We start from the raw sequence: 19896 nt of genomic DNA, 5'->3' as shown, positions 1-19896 counted from the left end.
CCGCTGGCGGCTGATTTAGAGGAATCTGTCACTGTGGGGAGACCGCCGAGTTGGGTGGTAAAGCCACCAAGTTCGGGCCCTGTGTCTCCATTTGTAAAGCACAGGATCCTATATCCTTTATTAACTGCTTAATCTCTCCTGCCACCTTCAAAGTTTTTTCGCAAACACTCCCAGGTCTCGGTACTTGCACGCCTTTAAAATTGAACCATTTAGTTTGTATTATCTCTCCTCATTCTTCCTACCAAAATTGGAGGAGTGCAGATATCTTGGAACGTTGTGGGGCTGGAGATTTCAGAGGTATGGAGGGGACAAGGCCATGGAGGGATTTGAAAACTAGGATGAGAATTTTAAAATTGAGGTATTGCTTAACTGGGAGCCAATGTAGATCAGCGAGCACAGGGGCGATGATTGAATGGACTCAGTGCGAGTTAGGACATGGGCAACAGAGTTTTGGATGACCTCAAGTTTACAGAGGGTAGAACGTGGCAGGTTACCAGGAGTGCTTTGGCATAGTCAAGTCGAGAGGTAACAAAGGCATGAATGAGGGTTTCACCAGCAGATGAGCTGAGGCAAGGCCAGAGTCGGGTGATGTTCCGGAGGTGGAAATTCAGATTTGTTGTATTGTCCACTATGGTGTAAGATGAGAGAGGACTGGTGAAACACTGCCTTTTTAGTTTAATATCTTAACAGAATGGGAAATTGTACTTCATGTCCAAATGAATTATTTATTTATATGTTAACATTTCTGTGACCACAGTGTGTTAATTGTGTGCTTTCCCTTTGTGACTTCAGTCTCTTTTATGCTGACCCCATTTTAATTCAGACTCAGTGCGATTAACATCCATTTTTCCCCGCCCCCCCTCCCCCTTCCCCCACCTCCTTGCTCAAACTGCTAAATCCAGTTTCATTATCCCAAAAGCAGACTCACGTACTCATGAAAAACTGGGTACCAGAGCTGCTGAGAGGATAAGGGAGTCTAACTTACACTGGGAACTGGCTCATGGGTGTTGATGTCTTGGAATCCAAACTAAAACAGGACCAGAATAAAAATGACTTAAATTGGATACTTTGGAAGTGGATTTTCCTATTCTTTGCAGACCCTATGGGGCTGAAATTGTCTACCGATTTGAAAGATTTTTCCCATGGGGCGGAGAGTAGAGCGAAGATGAGCTCTTTAAACTTTTTTTCCCCTCCGGGCGGTGTGGCTGAGGGGCGAAAGTCAGTTAAAGGGGAGGGCCGCTGCATACTCTGCAGCCACGTTAGTGGCGCCCACTGGGCCACCAGGGAGGGTTTCGGCCGGGCCCAGCGGCCCTATTGGCAGCCCGGCCGAACCCATGGGCGCCATTGTCAGGCCGAACTCTGAGTTGGCCAACAATTAAAATAAAATGGCGGCAGCGGCAGTGCGCCCTCCCCTTTAAGAGGAAGCCCAGCCACACTGCCGGGGGAAAGCTGTCAGGGGCACCAGCTGCAGTGGCTCCGCTCACACGGGGCAATTTCCCATGCAGGACGGAAAGGAGGTCGCCGCCAGCTGATAAGGGGTCGGCGTGTGCCCGACTGGGTGAAAACACAGGAGGGCAATGTCGCGATTGTCGCCGACACCGCGCCGACTGTGCGGTGAGTGCTTTCCGCACCATTCCCATCTCGTTGAGGCGGTAACACCTCGTAAAAAAAGAGGTAATTTCAGCGCCCATGAGTTTCCATGTGTTTTTAGTAGTGGTGCCTTACAGCAGTTTATCAATTTGAGCAAAGACTTCAGCTATTATCTAATAGTATACTTTTCATTCTTCTTAGCCACTTACTACGGAAAAGGAACTTACTTTGCCTTGAATGCCTCGTATTCCTGTGATATGAAATATGCCAACCTTGACTCTGCTGGATGCAAATACATCTATCAGACACGAGTGATTACTGGGAAGAAATGCCTAGGAACACGCGATATGCTGGAACCAACAGCAGTAAATCCACAGACAGATTTAGCTGATCTTTGCGACTGTGCAGTGAACAACTTATCTAAACCTACTATTTTTGTTATTTTTTGCGATGATGGGGCATATCCGGAGTACTTAATCACCTTTAAAGCAACGACAGCCTGAATCAGAAGCAACTTGTCCAGTTGGGTGGTCCTTTTGCTTCATACAATCATACCTTTCATCATTTAATCTCTTCTGCCTTCCACCCTTTTGTTCTTTCCTCCCTGCCCCTGCACTTGCTTAAAATCTGTTACATCTCTAACTTTTTCCAGTTCTGACAAAAGGTCATCGACCTGAAACATTAACTCTGTTTCTCTCTCCACAGGTGCTGCCTGACCTGCTGAGTATTTCCCACATTTTTTGTTGTTATTTCAGATTTCCAGCATGCGCAGTATTTTGCTTTTGAAGGAGTTATTTCAGTTGGCTTTTAATACCAATTGCCTTTTAGAATGCAAATTATTTTAGATTATATTTCAAGTATGATGACCAAAACTATTTTCCAGGGTGACTAAATTGCCTTACTGACAAATTAAAGTAAAAGACAAGGGTGAAGGGTTTGCATCCATCTTCAGCCAGAAGTGCCAAATGAATGGTCCATCTCGGCCTCCTCCTAAGGTCCCCACCATAGCAGAAGCCAGTCTTCAGCCAATTCCATTCATTCCACGTGATATCAAGAAATGGCTTAGCGCACTGGGTACAGCAAAAGCTATGAGCCCCGACAATATCTAGGCTATCGTGCTGATAATGTTTGCTCCAGAACTAGCCGTGCCCCTCTAGATAAGCTGTTCCAGCACAGCTACAACACTGGCATCTGCACGACAATGTGGATAACTGCCCAGCTAAGTCCTGTCCACAAAAAGCTGGACAAATCCAATCCGGCCAAATACCATCAGTCTACTCTCAATTATCAGCAAAGTGATGGAAGATGTCATCGACAGTGCTAACAAGCAGCACTTACTTACCAATAACCTGTTCACTGATGCTCAGTTTATGTTCCACCAGGATCATTTGGCTCCAAAGCTCATTATAACAGGGACAAAAGAGCTGAATTCCAGAGATGAGATGAGAGTGACTGCCCTTGACATCAAGGCAGCATTTGACTGAGTGTGGCATCAAGGAGCTCGAGCAAAATTAAAGTTAATGGGAATCAGGGGAAAACTCTTCACTGGCTGGAGTCATACCTAGCACAAAGGAAGATTACATAGATTTACTTAGGTTATACGGCACACCGAGCTTCCTCCAGTCTTTCCTCATCTAAATCTATCAGCGTAACCCTCTGTTCCCTTCTCTCTCATATGTTTGTTTAGCCTCCCCTTAAATGCATCTATACTATTCGCTTCAACCACTCCCTGTGGTAACAAGTTACATACTCTTGCCACTCTTTGGGTAAAGAAGTTTCTTGGATTTCTTGGTGACTATCTTATATTGATGGCCTCTAGTTATGCTCTTCCCCACAAGTGGAAACATTCTCTCTCTATCCACTTTATCAAAACCGTTCATAATTTTAACGACTTCTATTAGATGGTTATGGTTATTAGAGGCCAATCATCTCAGCCCAGGATATAACTGCAGGAGTTTCTCAGGGCAGTGTCCTACGCCCAACCATCTTCAGCTGTTTCATCAATGACATTCCCTCCATCATAAGGTTAGAAGTGTTTGCTGATGATTGCAGTGTTCAGTTCCATTCGCAACTCCTCAGATAATGAAGCAGTCTATGCTTGAATGCAGCAAGACCTGGTCGACATTCAGGCTTGGGCTGATAAGTGGCAAGTAACATTGTCGGCGCACAAATGTAAGGTAATGATTATCTCCAAGAAGAGAGCATCTAACCACCAACCCTTGACATTCAACAGCATTACCATTGCCGAATCCCCCATCATCAACATCCTGGGGCTCACCACTGACCAGAAACTTAACTGGACCAACCACATAAATACTGTGGCTACAAGTGCATGTGTGAGGCTGGGTATTCTGCAGCAAGTGTCTCACCTCCCACCTCCCCAAACCCTTTCCACCATCTACAAGGCACAAGTCAGCAGTGTGATGGAATAATCTCCACTTGACTGGATGAGTGCAGGAAGCTCGACACCATCCATGATAAAGCAAACCGCATGATTGGCACCCCATTCTCCACCTTAAACATTTATTCTCTCCATCACCGGCGCATCGTGGCTGCAGTGTGTACCATCTACAAGATGCACTGCAGCAACTTACCAAGGCTTCTTCGGCAGCACCTCCCAGACCCGCAATCTCTACCACCTCGAAGAGCAAGGGCATAGAAACATAGAAAATAGGTGCAGGAGTATGCTATTCGGCCCTTCGAGCCTGCACCACCATTCAATATGATCATGGCTGATCATTCAGCTCAGTGCCTCTTTCCCGCTTTCCATACCCCTTGATCCCTTTAGCCGTAAGGGCCATATCTAACTCCCTTTTGAATATATCCAATGAACTGGCATCAATGACTCTCTGCGGCAGGGAATGCCACAGGTTAACAACTCTCTGAGTAAAGAAGTTCCTCCTCATCTCAGTCCTAAATGGCCTACCCCTTATCCTAAGACTGTGTCCCCTGGTTCTGGACTTTCCCAACATCGAGAACATTCTTCCCACAACTAACCTGTCCCGTCCCATCAGAATCTTATACGTTTCTATGAGATCCCCTCTCATCCTTCTAAACTCCAGTGTATAAAGGCCCAGTTGATCCAGTCTCTCCTCATATGTCAGTCCAGCCATCCCTGGACTCAGTCTGGTGAACCTTCGCTGCACTCCCTCAATAGCAAGAATGTCCTTCCAGCAGCAGACACATAGGAACACCACCCCTCCACATTCCCATCCAAGTCAAATACCATCTTGACTTGGAAATATATCGCTGTTCCTTCATTGTTGCTGGATCAAAATCCTGGAACTCCCTCCCTAACAGCACTATGGGAGTACCTTCACCACAAGGACTGCAGCGGTTCAAGAAGGCGTCTCACCACCACCTTCTCAAGGGAAAATAGGGATGGGCAATAAATGCTGGCCTTGCCAGTGATGCTCACATCCCAGGAATGAATAATTTAAAAACTTCTTGTGTATTTGCATATTATAAAGTAAAATGATCGTATTATTCTAAAATGTAATGGTGGAGGAATCTGTGAGGAAATTGTCATTGTAAACATCATTGTCAGTGATTTTATTCATATACATTTCATTCAATAAAACTTGTCAGCATATTGTTCTACCTGTCATGTTTGCAAAACATAGAAATTTAGAAGAAACATTAAGTTTCCATAGCAACATAGAAGATCACATATCCTTTTGCATCATTTGCACCATTAAAAATGCTCAGCATATCTCCCCGCAGCAGACTTCAATATATTTCTGGCCAACCCACATAGTAGATAGTGCCCTATGTAAATGAAGGTATGTTTTTATGAACTGAAAATGTGCCTTCACTGGTTCCTTCGATCATTCACCCAACTGCTACACAAGTTTGAATTAATGTCTGCTTCCCACACATTGGGACCGGTTCTGGGGGAGGTGGGACCAGTACAAACCGGACGGTCTGCACCTGGGCAGGACCGGAACCAATGTCCTAGGGGGAGTGTTTGCTAGTGCTGTTGGGGAGGATTTAAACTAATATGGCAGGGGGATGGGAACCAATGCAGGGAGACAGAGGGAAACAAAAAGGAGGCAAAAGCAAAAGACAGAAAGGAGATGAGGAAAAGTGGAGGGCGGAGAAACCCAAGGCAAAGAACAAAAAGGGCCACTGTACAGCAAAATTCTAAAAGGACAAAGGATGTTAAAAAAACAAGCCTGAAGGCTTTGTGTCTCAATGCAAGGAGTATCCGCAATAAGGTAGATGAATTAATTGTGCAAATAGATGTTAATAAATATGATGTGATTGGGATTATGGAGACGTGGCTCCAGGATGATCAGGGCTGGAAACTCAACATTCAGGGGTATTCAACATTCAGGAAGGATAGAATAAAAGGAAAAGGAGGTGGGGTAGCATTGTTGGTTAAAGAGGAGATTAATGCAATAGTTAGGAAAGACATTAGCTTGGATGATGTGGAATCTATATGGGTAGAGCTGCAGAACACCAAAGGGCAAAAAACGTTAGTAGGAGTTGTGTACAGACCTCCAAACAGTAATAGGGATGTTGGGGAGGGCATCAAACAGGAAATTAGGGGTGCATGCAATAAAGGTGTAGCAGTTATAATGGGTGACTTTAATATGCACATAGATTGGGCTAGCCAAACTGGAAGCAATACGGTGGAGGAGGATTTCCTGGAGTGCATAAGGGATGGTTTTCTAGACCAATATGTTGAGGAACCAACTAGGGGGGAGGCCATCTTAGACTGGGTGTTGTGTAATGAGAGAGGATTAATTAGCAATCTCATTGTGCGAGGCCCCTTGGGGAAGAGTGACCATAATATGGTGGATTTCTGCATTAGGATGGAGAATGAAACAGTAAATTCAGAGACCATGGTCCAGAACTTAAAGAAGGGTAACTTTGAAGGTATGAGGCGTGAATTGGCTAGGATAGATTGGCGAATGATACTTAAGGGGTTGACTGTGGATGGGCAATGGCAGACATTTAGAGACCGCATGGATGAATTACAACAATTGTACATTCCTGTCTGGCGTAAAAATTAAAAAGGGAAGGTGGCTCAACCGTGGCTATCTAGGGAAATCAGGGATAGTATTAAAGCCAAGGAAGTGGCATACAAATTGGCCAGAAATAGCAGCGAACCTGGGGACTGGGAGAAATTTAGAACACAGCAGAGGAGGACAAAGGGTTTGATTAGGGCAGGGAAAATGGAGGACGAGAAGAAGCTTGCAGGGAACATTAAGACGGATTGCAAAAGTTTCTATAGGTATGTAAAGAGAAAAAGGTTAGTAAAGACAAACGTAGGTCCCCTGCAGTCAGAATCAGGGGAAGTCATAACGGGGAACAAAGAAATGGCAGACCAATTGAACAAGTACTTTGGTTCAGTATTCACTAAGGAGGACACAAACAACCTTCCGGATATAAAAGGGGTCAGAGGGTCTAGTAAGGAGGAGGAACTGAGGGAAATCTTTATTAGTCGGGAAATTGTGTTGGGGAAATTGATGGGATTGAAGGCCGATAAATCCCCAGGGCCTGATGGACTGCATCCCAGAGTACTTAAGGAAGTGGCCTTGGAAATAGCGGACGCATTGACAGTCATTTTCCAACATTCCATTGACTCTGGATCAGTTCCTATCGAGTGGAGGGTAGCCAATGTAACCCCACTTTTTAAAAAAGGAGGGAGAGAGAAAGCAGGTAATTATAGACCGGTCAGCCTGACCTCAGTAGTGGGTACCGCAAGGTTCTGTGCTGGGGCCCCAGCTGTTTACATTGTATATTAATGATTTAGACGAGGGGATTAAATGCAGTATCTCCAAATTTGCGGATGACACTAAGTTGGGTGGCAGTGTGAGCTGCGAGGAGGATGCTATTAGGCTGCAGAGTGACTTGGATAGGTTAGGTGAGTGGGCAAATGCATGGCAGATGAAGTATAATGTGGATAAATGTGAGGTTATCCACTTTGGTGGTAAAAACAGAGAGACAGACTATTATCTGAATGGTGACAGATTAGGAAAAGGGAAGGTGCAACGAGACCTGGGTGTCATGGTACATCAGTCATTGAAGGTTAGCATGCAGGTACAGCAGGCGGTTAAGAAAGCAAATGGCATGTTGGCCTTCATAGCGAGGGGATTTGAATACAGGGGCAGGGAGGTGTTACTACAGTTGTACAGGGCCTTGGTGAGGCCACATCTGGAGTATTGTGTACAGTTTTGGTCTCCTAACTTGAGGAAGGACATTCTTGCTATTGAGGGAGTGCAGCGAAGATTCACCAGACTGATTCCCGGGATGGCGGGACTGACCTATCAAGAAAGACTGGATCAACTGGGCTTGTATTCACTGGAGTTCAGAAGAATGAGAGGGGACCTCATAGAAACGTTTAAAATTCTGACGGGTTTAGACAGATTAGATGCAGGAAGAATGTTCCCAATGTTGGGGAAGTCCAGAACCAGGGGTCACAGTCTAAGGATAAGGGGTAAGCCATTTAGGACCGAGATGAGGAGAATCTTCTTCACCCAGAGAGTGGTGAACCTGTGGAATTCTCTACCACAGAAAGTAGTTGAGGCCAATTCACTAAATATATTCAAAAGGGAGTTAGATGAAGTCCTTACTACTCGGGGGATCAAGGGTTATGGCGAGAAAGCAGGAAGGGGGTACTGAAGTTTCATGTTCAGCCATGAACTCATTGAATGGCGGTGCAGGCTAGAAGGGCTGAATGGCCTGCTCCTGCACCTATTTTCTATGTTTCTATGTTTCTAAGCCAGCTTTATGGCCTGCCTTTGGGGGTAATATATTAGCATGGATAGCGGATTGGCTAACTAGCAGAAAACAGAGAGTCGGGATAAATGGTTCATTCCCAGGTTGGCAATCAGTAACTAGTGGGGTGCTGCAAGGATCAGTACTGGGACCCCAACTATTTACAATCTATATTAACAACTTGGATGAAGGGACCGAGTGTAACGTAGCCAGGTTTTCCGATGATACAAAGATGGGAGGAAAAGCAATATGTGAGGAGGACACAAAAAACCTGCAAAAGGACATAGGCTAAGTGAGTGGGCAACAATTTGGCATATGGAGTGCAATGTTGGAAAGTGTGAGGTCATGCACTTTGGCAGAAAAAAAATCAAAGAGCAAGTTATTATTTAAATGGAGAAAAATTGCAAAGTGCAACAGTACAGCAGGACCTGGGGGTTCTGGTGCATAAAACATAAAAGGTTAGAACGCAGGTACAGCAAGTGATCAGTAAGGCCAACGGAATCTTGGCATTTATTGCAAAGGGGATGGAGTATAAAAGCAGGGAAGTCTTGCTACAGTTATATAGTGTATTGGTGAGGCCACACCTAGAACACTGCATACCGTTTCGGTTTCCATATTTAAGAAAGGATATACTTGCTTTGGAGGCAGTTCAGAGAAGGTTCACTAGGTTGATTCCGGAGATGAGTGGGTTGACTGATGAGGAAAGATTGAGTAGGTTGGGCCTTCACTCATTGGAATTCAGAAGAATGAGAAGTGATCTTATCGAAACGTATAAGAGTACGAGGGGGCTTGACAAGGTGGATGCAGAGATGATGTTTCCACTGATAGGGGAGACTAGGACTAGGCGGCATAATCTTAGAATAAGGGGCTGCCAATTTAAAACTGAGATGAGGAGGAATTTCTTCTCTCAGAGGATTATAAATCTGTGGAAGTGCTGCCTCAGAGAGCTGTGGAAGCTGGGTCATTGAATAAATTTAAGACAGAGATAGACAGTTTCTTAACCGATAAGGAGTTATGAGGATTGGGCAGGGACGTGGACCGCAGTCCATGATCAGATCAGCCATGATTGTATTAAATGGCAGAGCAGGCTCGAGAGGCCATGCGGCCTACTCCTGCTCCTATTTATGTTCTTATGTAAATGTTGAGTGAGACCCACTCCAAATGAAAAATGTTGCCGATGTTAAAGTTTTAAATCATGCGTAATAATAAACTGGTCGAAAACATCACCACTGCAGACTTGGTTTGAGATAGTTGTTTTGTAATATGTGGTTGCGTAACATTTATAAACATTGGCTGACTTAAAATAAAGATGCTTTAATAAGCGCGGGCATCTGCAGCTGATTATAACACTTAATACTGTTTAGTGTTTTGATTCATTCTGATAGAGCAATATCATATTGATGAAATATTTAAAGCTGTGTAGCACAGTGATTGCAAACTATGTGAGTGCAAATGCATTTAGGATCAATAACATAAAGTGTACTTCTTAACATACTCCAGAAAAGTGTCCTTAGCTGCCCAAGTCAAAATGAGAATTTGCCACGAGCCGGAGGACAATATCACTGATTACACTTGAGCTATCACTGCCTGCTGAGCCACAAGTTTTAAACATAGTAACAAGTACACTAATATGCTCACTGATATTCTCATGACACACAATTCAATGTGACTTTCTAAAGGCTTTATTTCCAACTATTTTCTTGAAATCTGGATTGTGCGAGTTCTGCTTGAAAGTAATAGCTCTGAAATGTGAACGTCAGTCATAATAGATCAATGCTATGACTTCACTTGTTGAGTGGGGAAAAAAACAACTTCATACACATAGTGAAACCAAAGCTAAAGAAAAAAAGACTTGCATTTATATAGCGCCTTTCATGACCTCAGGGTGTCTCAAAGCATTTTACAACCAACAAAGTACTTTACAAGTGTAGTCACTATTGTAACATAACAATGTGGAAGCGAATAGTGCAGAGCAAGGTCCCACAAAGAGCAATGAGATAATGACCAGATGATCTGTTTTAACAATGTTGGTTGAGAGATAAATATTGACCAGAATACCAGGACAAATCCTCTGCTCTTCTTCGAATACTGTCATGGGATCCTTTACATCCTCCTTTTTCAGCCGAGAAATAGAACAGAAGAGTAGGGAGGTTATGCTTGAACTGTATAAAACACTAGTTAGGCCACAGCTACAGTACTGCGTGGAGTTCTGGTCATCACATTACAGGAAAGATGTGATTGCACTAGAGGGGGGACAGAGGAGAGTTACAAGGATGTTGCCTGGACTGGAGAATTTTAGCTATGAGAGATTGGATAGGCTGAGGTTGTTCTCTTTGGAACAGAGGAGGCTGAGGGGAGACCTAATCGAGGTGTATAAAATTATGAGGGGCCTAGATAGAGTGGATAGGACGTACCTATTTCCCTTAGCAAAGGGGTCAACAACCAGGGGGCAAAGATTTAAAGTAATTGGTAGGAGGTTTAAAGGGGATTTGAGGAGGTATTTTTTCACCCAGAGGGTGGGGTTCTGGAACTCACTGCCTGAAAGGGTGGTAGAGGCAGAAACCCTCATAGCATTTAAAAAGTACTTGGATGTGCACTTGAAATGCCTTAACCTACAAGGCTACGGACCAAAAGCTAGAAAGTGGGATTAGGCTGGATAGCACTTTATCAGCCAGCTCGGACACAATGGGCCGAATGGCCTCCTTCTGTGCTGTAAATTTCTATGATTCATCTTCTTAGGCAGTCCCTCGCGTCGAGGATGACTTGCTTCCACACCAAAAAGGGATGAGTTCACAGGTATTTCAATGAAGGACCTGATATTCCAGGTCCCGAACTACACCCTGAAGGGTGGAAGATGCCTGCGCGTGGATTTTTTTAACGTGCGGCAGCCACCACACGGGCTTGACAGAGCTAGGTCTTGGTCCAGTGGCAAGGATTCACCAAGATGACTGACCTAGTGCGCGCACATATCGCAGTGTGGGCTGGCCCGTGCTGCCCTTGAGCCCTCGCCTCTCCTGGGCCCTGATCACGTCGCTCTGCAATCTTTCGCCGCTCCTTCGCCCTGAACTTGCCACTCCTGCTGTGCCTGCCCATGATTATGGTGATGTCCAATCCAGTCGCCCGCTTCACTTTTGAACTGAAACCTTATGTATGAGCAACAGAAAGGCAAATGTGCAGAAAATTATAAATAAGGAATGGAAACTGAACAGGTGCATACACCGAGAAAAGGAACAGAGTTTAACACAGGAACACAGAGAGAGAACTGAAAGGAAATGCACGGAACCAGATATGGAAAGGACACACCTGAGGAACATCAAAGAAGGGACTGAAGTGGAGCACAGGCGAAGTATTTATGCAGAACATCACAGAAGCTCAACTTGGTTCTCACCGGACATCCATGTACATGTCCTTTCCAGAGAAAGGCCAGGGAGATAAGATGGTTAAGAAGGCACTTGGAATGCTAGCCTTTATTAGTCGAGTCATGGAATACAAGAGCAAGGAGGTTATGCTTGAACTGTATAAAACACTGGTTAGGCCGCAGCTGGAGTACTGTGTGCAGTTCTAGTCACCACATGACAGGAAACATGTGATTGCACTGGAAAGGGTGCAGAGGAGATTTACAAGAATGTTGCCTGGACTGGAAAATTTTGGCTATAAGGAAAGATTGGAGATGATAGGTTAGTTTTCTTTGGGACAGAGGAGGCTGGGGGGAGACCTGATTGAGGTGTGTAAAATATGAGGGGCCTGGATAGAGTGGATAGGAAAGACCTGTTTCCATTTGCAGAGGGGTAAACAAACTGGGGCATAGATTTAAAGTAATTGGGGAGGAGGTTTAGAGGAGATATGAGGGAAATGTCTTCACCCAGAGGGTGGTCGGGGTGTGGAGTTCACTGTCTGAAAGGTTGGTAGAGGCAGAAACCTTCACATTTAAAAAAAAAACTTCAATGTGCACTCAAAGTGCCGTAACCTACAGGGCTACGGATCAAGAGCTGGAAAGTGGGATTAGGCTGGATAGGTCTTGGTCAGCCAGTGCACACACGATGGGTCGAAATGGCCTCTTTCCGTGCTGTAAATTTCTACGATTCTATGATCTGCCTAACATCTCCTATGTGTCAGCTGGTGGTAGCACCCTAATTTCGACCTCTTAAAGCCTAAGCTGATTGATGTTACAAGCAAAGTGTGGACCAATATCAGGTGCAGTCTAATAGCAAGTCATGATTGCCACACGCTTTTCCAGTACTTAAAAACAATCAGCGGGGGGGATCTTAAAACAATCTCTATCACTAGAGAAAATGTACTCGGCAAACTAATGGGACTAAAGGTGGACAAGTCCCCTGGGCTCGATGGCCTGCATCTTACGGTCTTAAAAGAAGTGGCTGCAGAGATAGTGGATGCATTGGTTGTAACCTACCAAAACCAGCGGACTGGAAAACCGCAAATGTAAAGCCCCTATTTAAGAAAGGAGGGAGACAAAAAGCAGGAAACTGTAGACCGGTTAGGCTAACATCTGTCATTGGGAAAATGCTGGAGTCCATCATGAAGGAAGTAGTAGCAGGACATTTATAAAATCATAATGCAGTCAAGCAGAGTCAGCATGGTTTTATGAAAGGGAAATCATGTTTGACAAATTTGCTGGAGTTCTTTGAGGTTGCAACAAGCAGGGTGAATAAGGGGGAACCAGTAGATGTTGTGTATTTGGATTTCCAGTAAGCATTTGATAAGATGCCATATAAAAGGTTACTACACAAGACAAGAGCTCATGGGGTTGGGGGTAATATATTATCATGGATAGAGGATTGGATAACTAACAGTAATATGTCCTTACTATACAGTACAAATGCACACGAGGCCCATACTAGAGAGAAGGTCACTGTGACCAGTAACCTTAATTAGCCAGCACTGAAGTGGAGAAGATGGGTGGAGCTTCCCCTTTTATACCTGAAAGTCCAGGTTAGGAGTGTCTCCCACAAGTTCACCACCTAGTGGTCAGTGTTCTCACGGTGTACAACTTAGGTCAGTTTATACATGGATTACAATGACAGTTGAATACATGACATCACCTCCCCCCCAAAGTCTTATTGGGATCACAGGTTAAGTCTCTCTGGTGGTTTACGCTCCCTTGTGGAACACCTGAGTTGGGGCTCTGGTTGTTGGGCGCTGGCCTGAGTGTCTGCTGTTTGCGGTGCCTCAGGCCTGTCCGGACTGCCCACAGTGACTGGGTTCTCCTCCACTTGGTTCCGGTGTTCGGTCACCTGTGGAGGAGTGAACTCTACATCGTGTTCTTCCTCTGCTTCTTCTATGGGGTTGCTGAACCTCCTTTTTGTTTGATCCACGTGTTTGCGGCAGATTTGTCCATTGGTAAGTTTAACTACCAGAATCCTATTCCCCTCTTTGGCAATCACAGTGCCTGCGAGCCATTTGGGCCCTGCAGCGTAGTTGAGGACAAAGACAGGGTCATTGACATCAATACATCGCGCCCTCGCATTCCCGTCATGGTAGTCACATTGTGACTGGCGCCTGCTCTCAACAATTTCTTTCATGGTAGGGTGTATAAGGGATAACCTGGTTTTGAGCGTCATTTTCATTAGCAGCTCTGCAGGTCGAACCCCTGTGAGCAAGTGTGGTCGGGATCTATTGGCCAACAGGAGACGTGATAAGAGGCTTTGTAGGGAACCCCCTTGGATTCTGAGCATCCCCTATTTAATTATCTACACAGCTCGTTCCGCCTGGCCGTTTGAGGCCGGCTTGAACGGTGCCATTCTGACATGGTTGATGCCATTTCCTGCCATGAAGTCCTGGAATTCAATGCTTGTAAAGCACGGGCGGGCCATTGTCGCTGACCAAGACGTCCAGTAGACCATGGGTGGCGAACATTGCCCGTAGACTTTCTACCGTGGCAGAGGATGTGCTTGAATTGAGAATGTCACACTCGATCCACTTGGAGTAGGCGTCTACTACCACCAAAAACATTGGTCATGTGAATAAAGCTACAGGTCACAGAGTGACCTTGTCTCCAGTATGTGCCTCATGTGATTTGCTGTAGTGTGTAAGGACACAACATTTGGCGACGAGAAACGGGAATCAATGACTCAAGAGAATGGCCACCGGTAGCATGGAGGAACGGTACTGTGTTGGTGAGGACTGGGATAATTTCGTTGAGAGGCTCCAGCAGAGCTTTGTCATGAAGGACTGGCTGGGAGCGGCAGCGGCTGACAAGCGAAGGGCGCATCTACTGACCAGCTGTGGACCTAAGACGTACGCGCTGATGAAAGACCTGCTCGCACCCGAGAAGCCGGCGGGCAAGACCTTCGAGGAGCTCAGAAAACTGATCGGTGAGCACCTCAAACTGGCAAGTAGTATACACATGGCCCGACACCGATTCTATACGTACCGACGTCGGGAAGGGCAGAGCATACCGGACTTTGTTGCGGACCTTCGGCGCTTGGCCAGTCTCTGTAAGTTCACAGACGCCTGCAGGGAGGAGATGTTATGGGATTTCTTCATTGAGGGCATTGGTCATGCCGGGATTTTTAGGAAACTAATTGAGACCAAGGACTTGACCTTGGAAGCAGCAGCGTTGATGGCTCAAACCTTCATGGCAGGGGAGGAGGAAACCAAGATCATATATGCGCGCAACTCTGCTCCCAACGTGGCGATGGAGCGGGAGTTAACATGGTAAATACGACTCAGAACCCCGCAGGCAGGCGAAGGCAATTCGACACGAACCAGGCAGTAACAGACTATAGGGTGGGTCCTCAACAGAGACAATGGCAGGTTGAACGGACATTTACACCATCACAAGGGACAATACATCCCGGGATGGGACCATTGACACCCACAAACAGAGTGCTCAAGAGTAATCAAAGAGACAATCAGAGAGGAATGCCTGGTAACAGCTCTTTTGTTCACAACAATCTCAGCTCATGCTGATGGTGCAGGGGCAAATATGTTGCGAAGACTTGCCAGTTTCAACAATTCATCTGCAAAAATTGTAACTTGAGTGGACATTTAGCCAGGATGTGCAGGAAGCCCGCAGCGAGGTTGGTTTATGAAGTGGATGAACCACAAGAGGGGTCTACAAGACAGGGGTATGCCTGGGACACAGCAATGGACGCTGAAGTTCAGCGGGTCCAGGAGGCAAACATCCACAGCTCATACACAAAAACGGCACCTATGATGATGAGAGTACTGTTAAACTGCACCCCATGGAGCTGGACACAGGAGCCAACCAGTCACTTATGAGTGTCCAACAATTTGTGAAACTGTGGCCACTCAGAGCTAGCAGACCCAAACTAGAACGCATTGACACGCAACTACTGCCGTACATCAAAGAGATCATCCCAGTGCTAGGCAGTGCAATGTTGGTGGTCACACATAATGGATCAGAGAACCGGCTGCCACTCTGGATTATCCCGGGAAATGGTCTCGTGCTTTTGGGGAGGAGCTGGCTAGCCGAGATGAACTGGAAATGGGGAGATGTGCACGCCATTTCATCTGTGGAGCGAAGTTCATGCTCACAGGTCCTACAAAAGCTCGAGTCATTATTTCAACCTGGGGTCGGGACTTTCAAAGGCACCAAAGTAAGGATACGCCACACCAGTGCACCACAAAGCCAGAGCTGTGCTGTATGTGATGCGGGAGAAAATTGAGAGTGAGTTGGACAGGTTGCTAAGAGAGTGCATAATTTTGCCCGTTGAATTCAGTGACTGGGCAAGCCCCATTGTCCCTGTTCTAAAAACGGATGGCTCGGTCAGGATCTGTGGCGACTACAAGGCCACTATCAACCGAGTGTCCCTTCAGGACCAATACCCGCTTCCGAGAGCGGAGGATCTTTTTGCCACGCTGGCAGGCAGCAAGCTGTTCACCAAGTTGGACCTCACTTCAGTCAACATGACCCAGGAACTGGCCGAAGAATCCAAGCTACTGACCACCATCACCACGCTCAAGGGGCTGTTTGTCTACAACAGGTGTCCGTTTGGCATTCGTTCAGCAGCCGCTATCTTTCAGAGGAACATGGAAAGCTGTTCAAATCCATCCCTGGTACAATCATATTTCAGGACGACATCCTTATCATGGTCGAGACACCGAGGAACACCTCCACAACCTGGAGGAGGTGCTACGCCGACTGGACTGGGTAGGCCTGTGACTAAAGAAGTCCAAGTGTGTGTTTTTGGCCCCAGAGATCGAGTTTTTGGGCAGGAAGGTTGCCACAGACGGGATCCGGCCCATTGAATCCAAAACGGAGGTGATACGTCGCGGGCCCAAGCCCGGCAACACATCAGAGTTGCGTTCATTTCTGGGACTATTGAACTATTTCGAGAACTTTCTACCGAACTTAAGTACATTGCTGGAGCCGCTACACGTTCTCCTGTGTAAGGGTTGCGATTGGTTTTGGGGGGACTGTCAGGAACGGGCTTTCAATCGGGCGCGGAACCTGCTTTGTTCTACTAAGTTATTGACCCTGTATGACCCCTGTAAGAAATTGGTTTTGACATGCGATGCATCATCCTGTGGGGTTGGGTGCGTGTTGCAGCAGAGTAATAATGAGGGCCAACTCCAACCTGTGGCTTATGCCTCCAGGTCGCTCTCCCAAGCAGAAAGAGGGTATGTGATGGTTGAAAAGGAAGCACTCGCATGTATGTACGGGGTGAAAAAGATGCACCAGTACCTTTTTGGCAGAAGGTTTGAGTTAGAAACGGACCACAAGCCGTTAACATCCCTGTTGTCAGACAGCAAAGCTGTCAATACCATGCGTCAGCTCGCATACAGCGATGGGCTCTCATGCTGGCTGCGTATGACTACACCATACGGCACCGGCCAGGCACCGAAAATTGCGCTGACACGCTCAGCAGGCTTCCACTGGCTACCACTGAGGGGGCAGCGGAGTAAAGCGCGGAGATGGTCATGGCTGTCGATGCCTTTGACAGTGCAGGCTCCCCCATCACACCCCATCAAAAACTAGACCAACAGAGATCCCCTCCTATCCCTGATTAAGAAGTGTGTCCTGACTGGGGATTGGGTGCCCACACACGGAGCATGCCGTGAAGCGGTCAGACCATTTCACAGACGGATGGATGAGCTCTCCATCAAAGCCGACTGCCTACTATGGCGCAACTGGGTAGTCATGCCCCAGAGGGGTAGGGAAGCATTCATCAGGAAACTCCACAGTGAGCACCCAGGCATCATGCTTATGAAGGCCATTGCCCAATCACATGTATGGCAGCTGGGAATTGATGCAGACCTGGAACACTGTGTTCGCAGGTGCACGACGTGTGCCTGGCTGGGCAATGCCCCCAGGGAGGCCCCACTCAGCCCCTGGCCCTGGCCCACAAAGCCATGGTCACATATTCACGTAGACTACGCGGGCCCGTTCATGGGAAAAATGTTCCTCATTGTTGTTGATGCGTACTCGAAATGGATCGAGTGCATCATATTGAATTCGTGCACGACATCCACCACAGTGGAGAGTCTGCATGCGGTCTTTGTGACCCACGGCTTGCCGGACATCCTAGCTAGTGACAATGGCCCGTGTTTCACTAGCTATGAATTCCGGGAGTTCATGTCGGGTAATGGCATCAAATATGTCAGGACAGCGCCGTTCAAGCTGGCTTCCAATGGCCAGGCGGAACGTGCGGTCCAAATCATAAAGCAAGGCATGATCCGGATTCAAGGACCCTCCCTTCAATACCGTCTATCGCGCCTCCTGGCTGGCCTACAGGTCCCGACCGCACTCGCTCACGGGAGTCCCGCCAGCGGAACTACTCATGAAATGTACACTAAAAACTCGGCTGTCCATCATTCATCCAGTCTTGTCAGACATTGTTGAAGGCAAGCGCCAGTCCCAAAATGAGTGCCATGACCGTAACTCAAAGGGGAGATGGATAGAAATCGATGACCCTGTATTTGTTCTTAATCACGCTGTGGGGCCCAAGTGGCTCGAGGGTGCTGTAATTGGTAAAGAGGGGAATAGGGTCATAGTGGTCAGACTCAACAATGGGCAGATATGCCTCAAGCATATGGACCAAGTAAAAAAAAGGTTCAGCATGGACACTGAGGAAAATCATGAGATGCTGCCCAAACCACTGCCAGTGAATGAGCAACAAGAACCGTCAGCAGCATGCACAGGCCCTGCGGTCAGCCCGGACGAGCCGGAATCACCACAGGTGACAAGGCTCAACAACCAGAGCCCCAACTGCGGCATTCCACGAGAGAGCGTCGACCACCTGAAAGACTCAATCTTTGACCCAAAGATGCTGGGGGAAGGTGATGTCTTGTTTGTAACCTTCACATAACTGTAACCTTTATTTAACAACACTGTACACTGTATACACCTGAGAAATGCACACCTTGACCACAGGGGGTAAACTTGTGGGAGACACTCCTCACCTGGTCATCCAGGTATATAAAGGGAGGTCCCACGCAGGGTCATCACTTCTTGGTCCTGTGAATAAAGGTACAGGTCACAGAGTAACCTTGTCTCCAGTATGTGCCTCGTGTGATTTGCTGTAGTGTGTAAGGACACAACTGTTGTAGTCAAATGTTCATTGTTCATTTAAAATAGTTGAAGTTTGATTTTTAAAAGTTTATTTCAAGTTGTTAAAGTTGTTCAAAGTTATAGTTATAAGTTTTACAAAGTTTTAAAATTATTGTATATTTTTTACATTTTTACATAAATGTTTCAATTGAATTCAAGCACTCTTGTACAGTGTCAAACTTTTGGGGTAACAGTCATCAGGATCCCAAAACGCAGCTCTCCACATTCAAGCAAAGCGTTCATTTATGAGCTGCTAACGTAACAATTTTGCAGTGGCATACGCTCCGCGTGCCCTCCACTGTGGTGTTGGCGGGGGGTGGTGTTGCCATGGGTTCATCTGGAAGCTCCTCCTCATCCTCCTCCCCATCATTTTCCTCTTCTTCCTTCTCAGTCTCCTGCACTGTCTCTTCAGGTGGTCCTGCAGTCCCATGGCAATTCCTGTCCCCGCATGATTGATAAATTATGCATCATGCAGCACACCACTGTGAACTGAGCAATCTGCTCAGGATGGTATTGCAGCCTGCCTTCCAAATGGTCCAAGCATCAAAAGCGCTGCTTCAGCACTCCAATTATCTTTTCGATAATATTACGTGTGGCTATATGGCTCTTATTATATCGTTGCTCGGCTTCTGTCTGGGTTTCCGCAGCGGGATCAAGAGCCAGGTGATGAGGCTGTACCCTTTGTCCCCTAGCATCCAGCATTTACCTTGTAGCTCAGACTTCAACAGGTCAGACACCGTGCTCTCATGCAAGATGTGTGCATCATGGATGCTCCCTGGAAAGTAGGCATTCACTGCCATTATGCGCTGCGTATGTTGAGGAAGTGTAATCCTTTACGGTTTCAGTACACCTCCGCCTCTTGTAATGGTGCTCGCAGGGCAATATGGGTGCAGTCAACAGCACCCTGCACCTTGGGTAAGCCGGCAATGCATGCAAAATACAAAGCCCTCTCAGTCTGTGCCTCCCTGGTCATTGGGAAATTTATAAATTCCATCTGGCATGCATACAGTGCTTCGGTTACCTGTCGAAGGCAGTGATGAGTAGCG

The 19896-nt window shown here is 46.6% G+C and overlaps 1 protein-coding gene and 1 long non-coding RNA gene across 3 annotated transcripts in view; one reads left to right on the top strand and one right to left on the bottom strand.

Moving 5' to 3' along the window:
- LOC139259719 (uncharacterized) overlaps window positions 1-1902 on the bottom strand; it is a 137065-nt gene extending 135163 nt beyond the window's left edge. Inside the window, exon 1 of the long non-coding RNA XR_011592640.1 lies at window positions 1818-1902. This is a non-coding gene — a long non-coding RNA (uncharacterized lncRNA). The remainder of the gene's footprint in view (window positions 1-1817) is intronic.
- LOC139259718 (protein mono-ADP-ribosyltransferase PARP14-like) overlaps window positions 1-5180 on the top strand; it is a 175451-nt gene extending 170271 nt beyond the window's left edge. For both annotated transcript variants that reach the window (XM_070875325.1, XM_070875324.1), the window contains one exon: window positions 1792-5180. In XM_070875325.1, the coding sequence (XP_070731426.1) occupies window positions 1792-2093 (302 nt within the window). In that variant the 3' untranslated portion in view covers window positions 2094-5180. The remainder of the gene's footprint in view (window positions 1-1791) is intronic.
- Window positions 5181-19896: the final 14716 nt, after the last annotated feature.

This window comes from Pristiophorus japonicus, chromosome 3 (assembly GCF_044704955.1).
Source record: "Pristiophorus japonicus isolate sPriJap1 chromosome 3, sPriJap1.hap1, whole genome shotgun sequence".
NCBI lineage: Eukaryota > Metazoa > Chordata > Chondrichthyes > Pristiophoridae > Pristiophorus > Pristiophorus japonicus.
The sequence above is the reverse complement of the archived record's forward strand: the minus strand, read 5'-3'. Positions and strand labels throughout refer to the sequence as shown.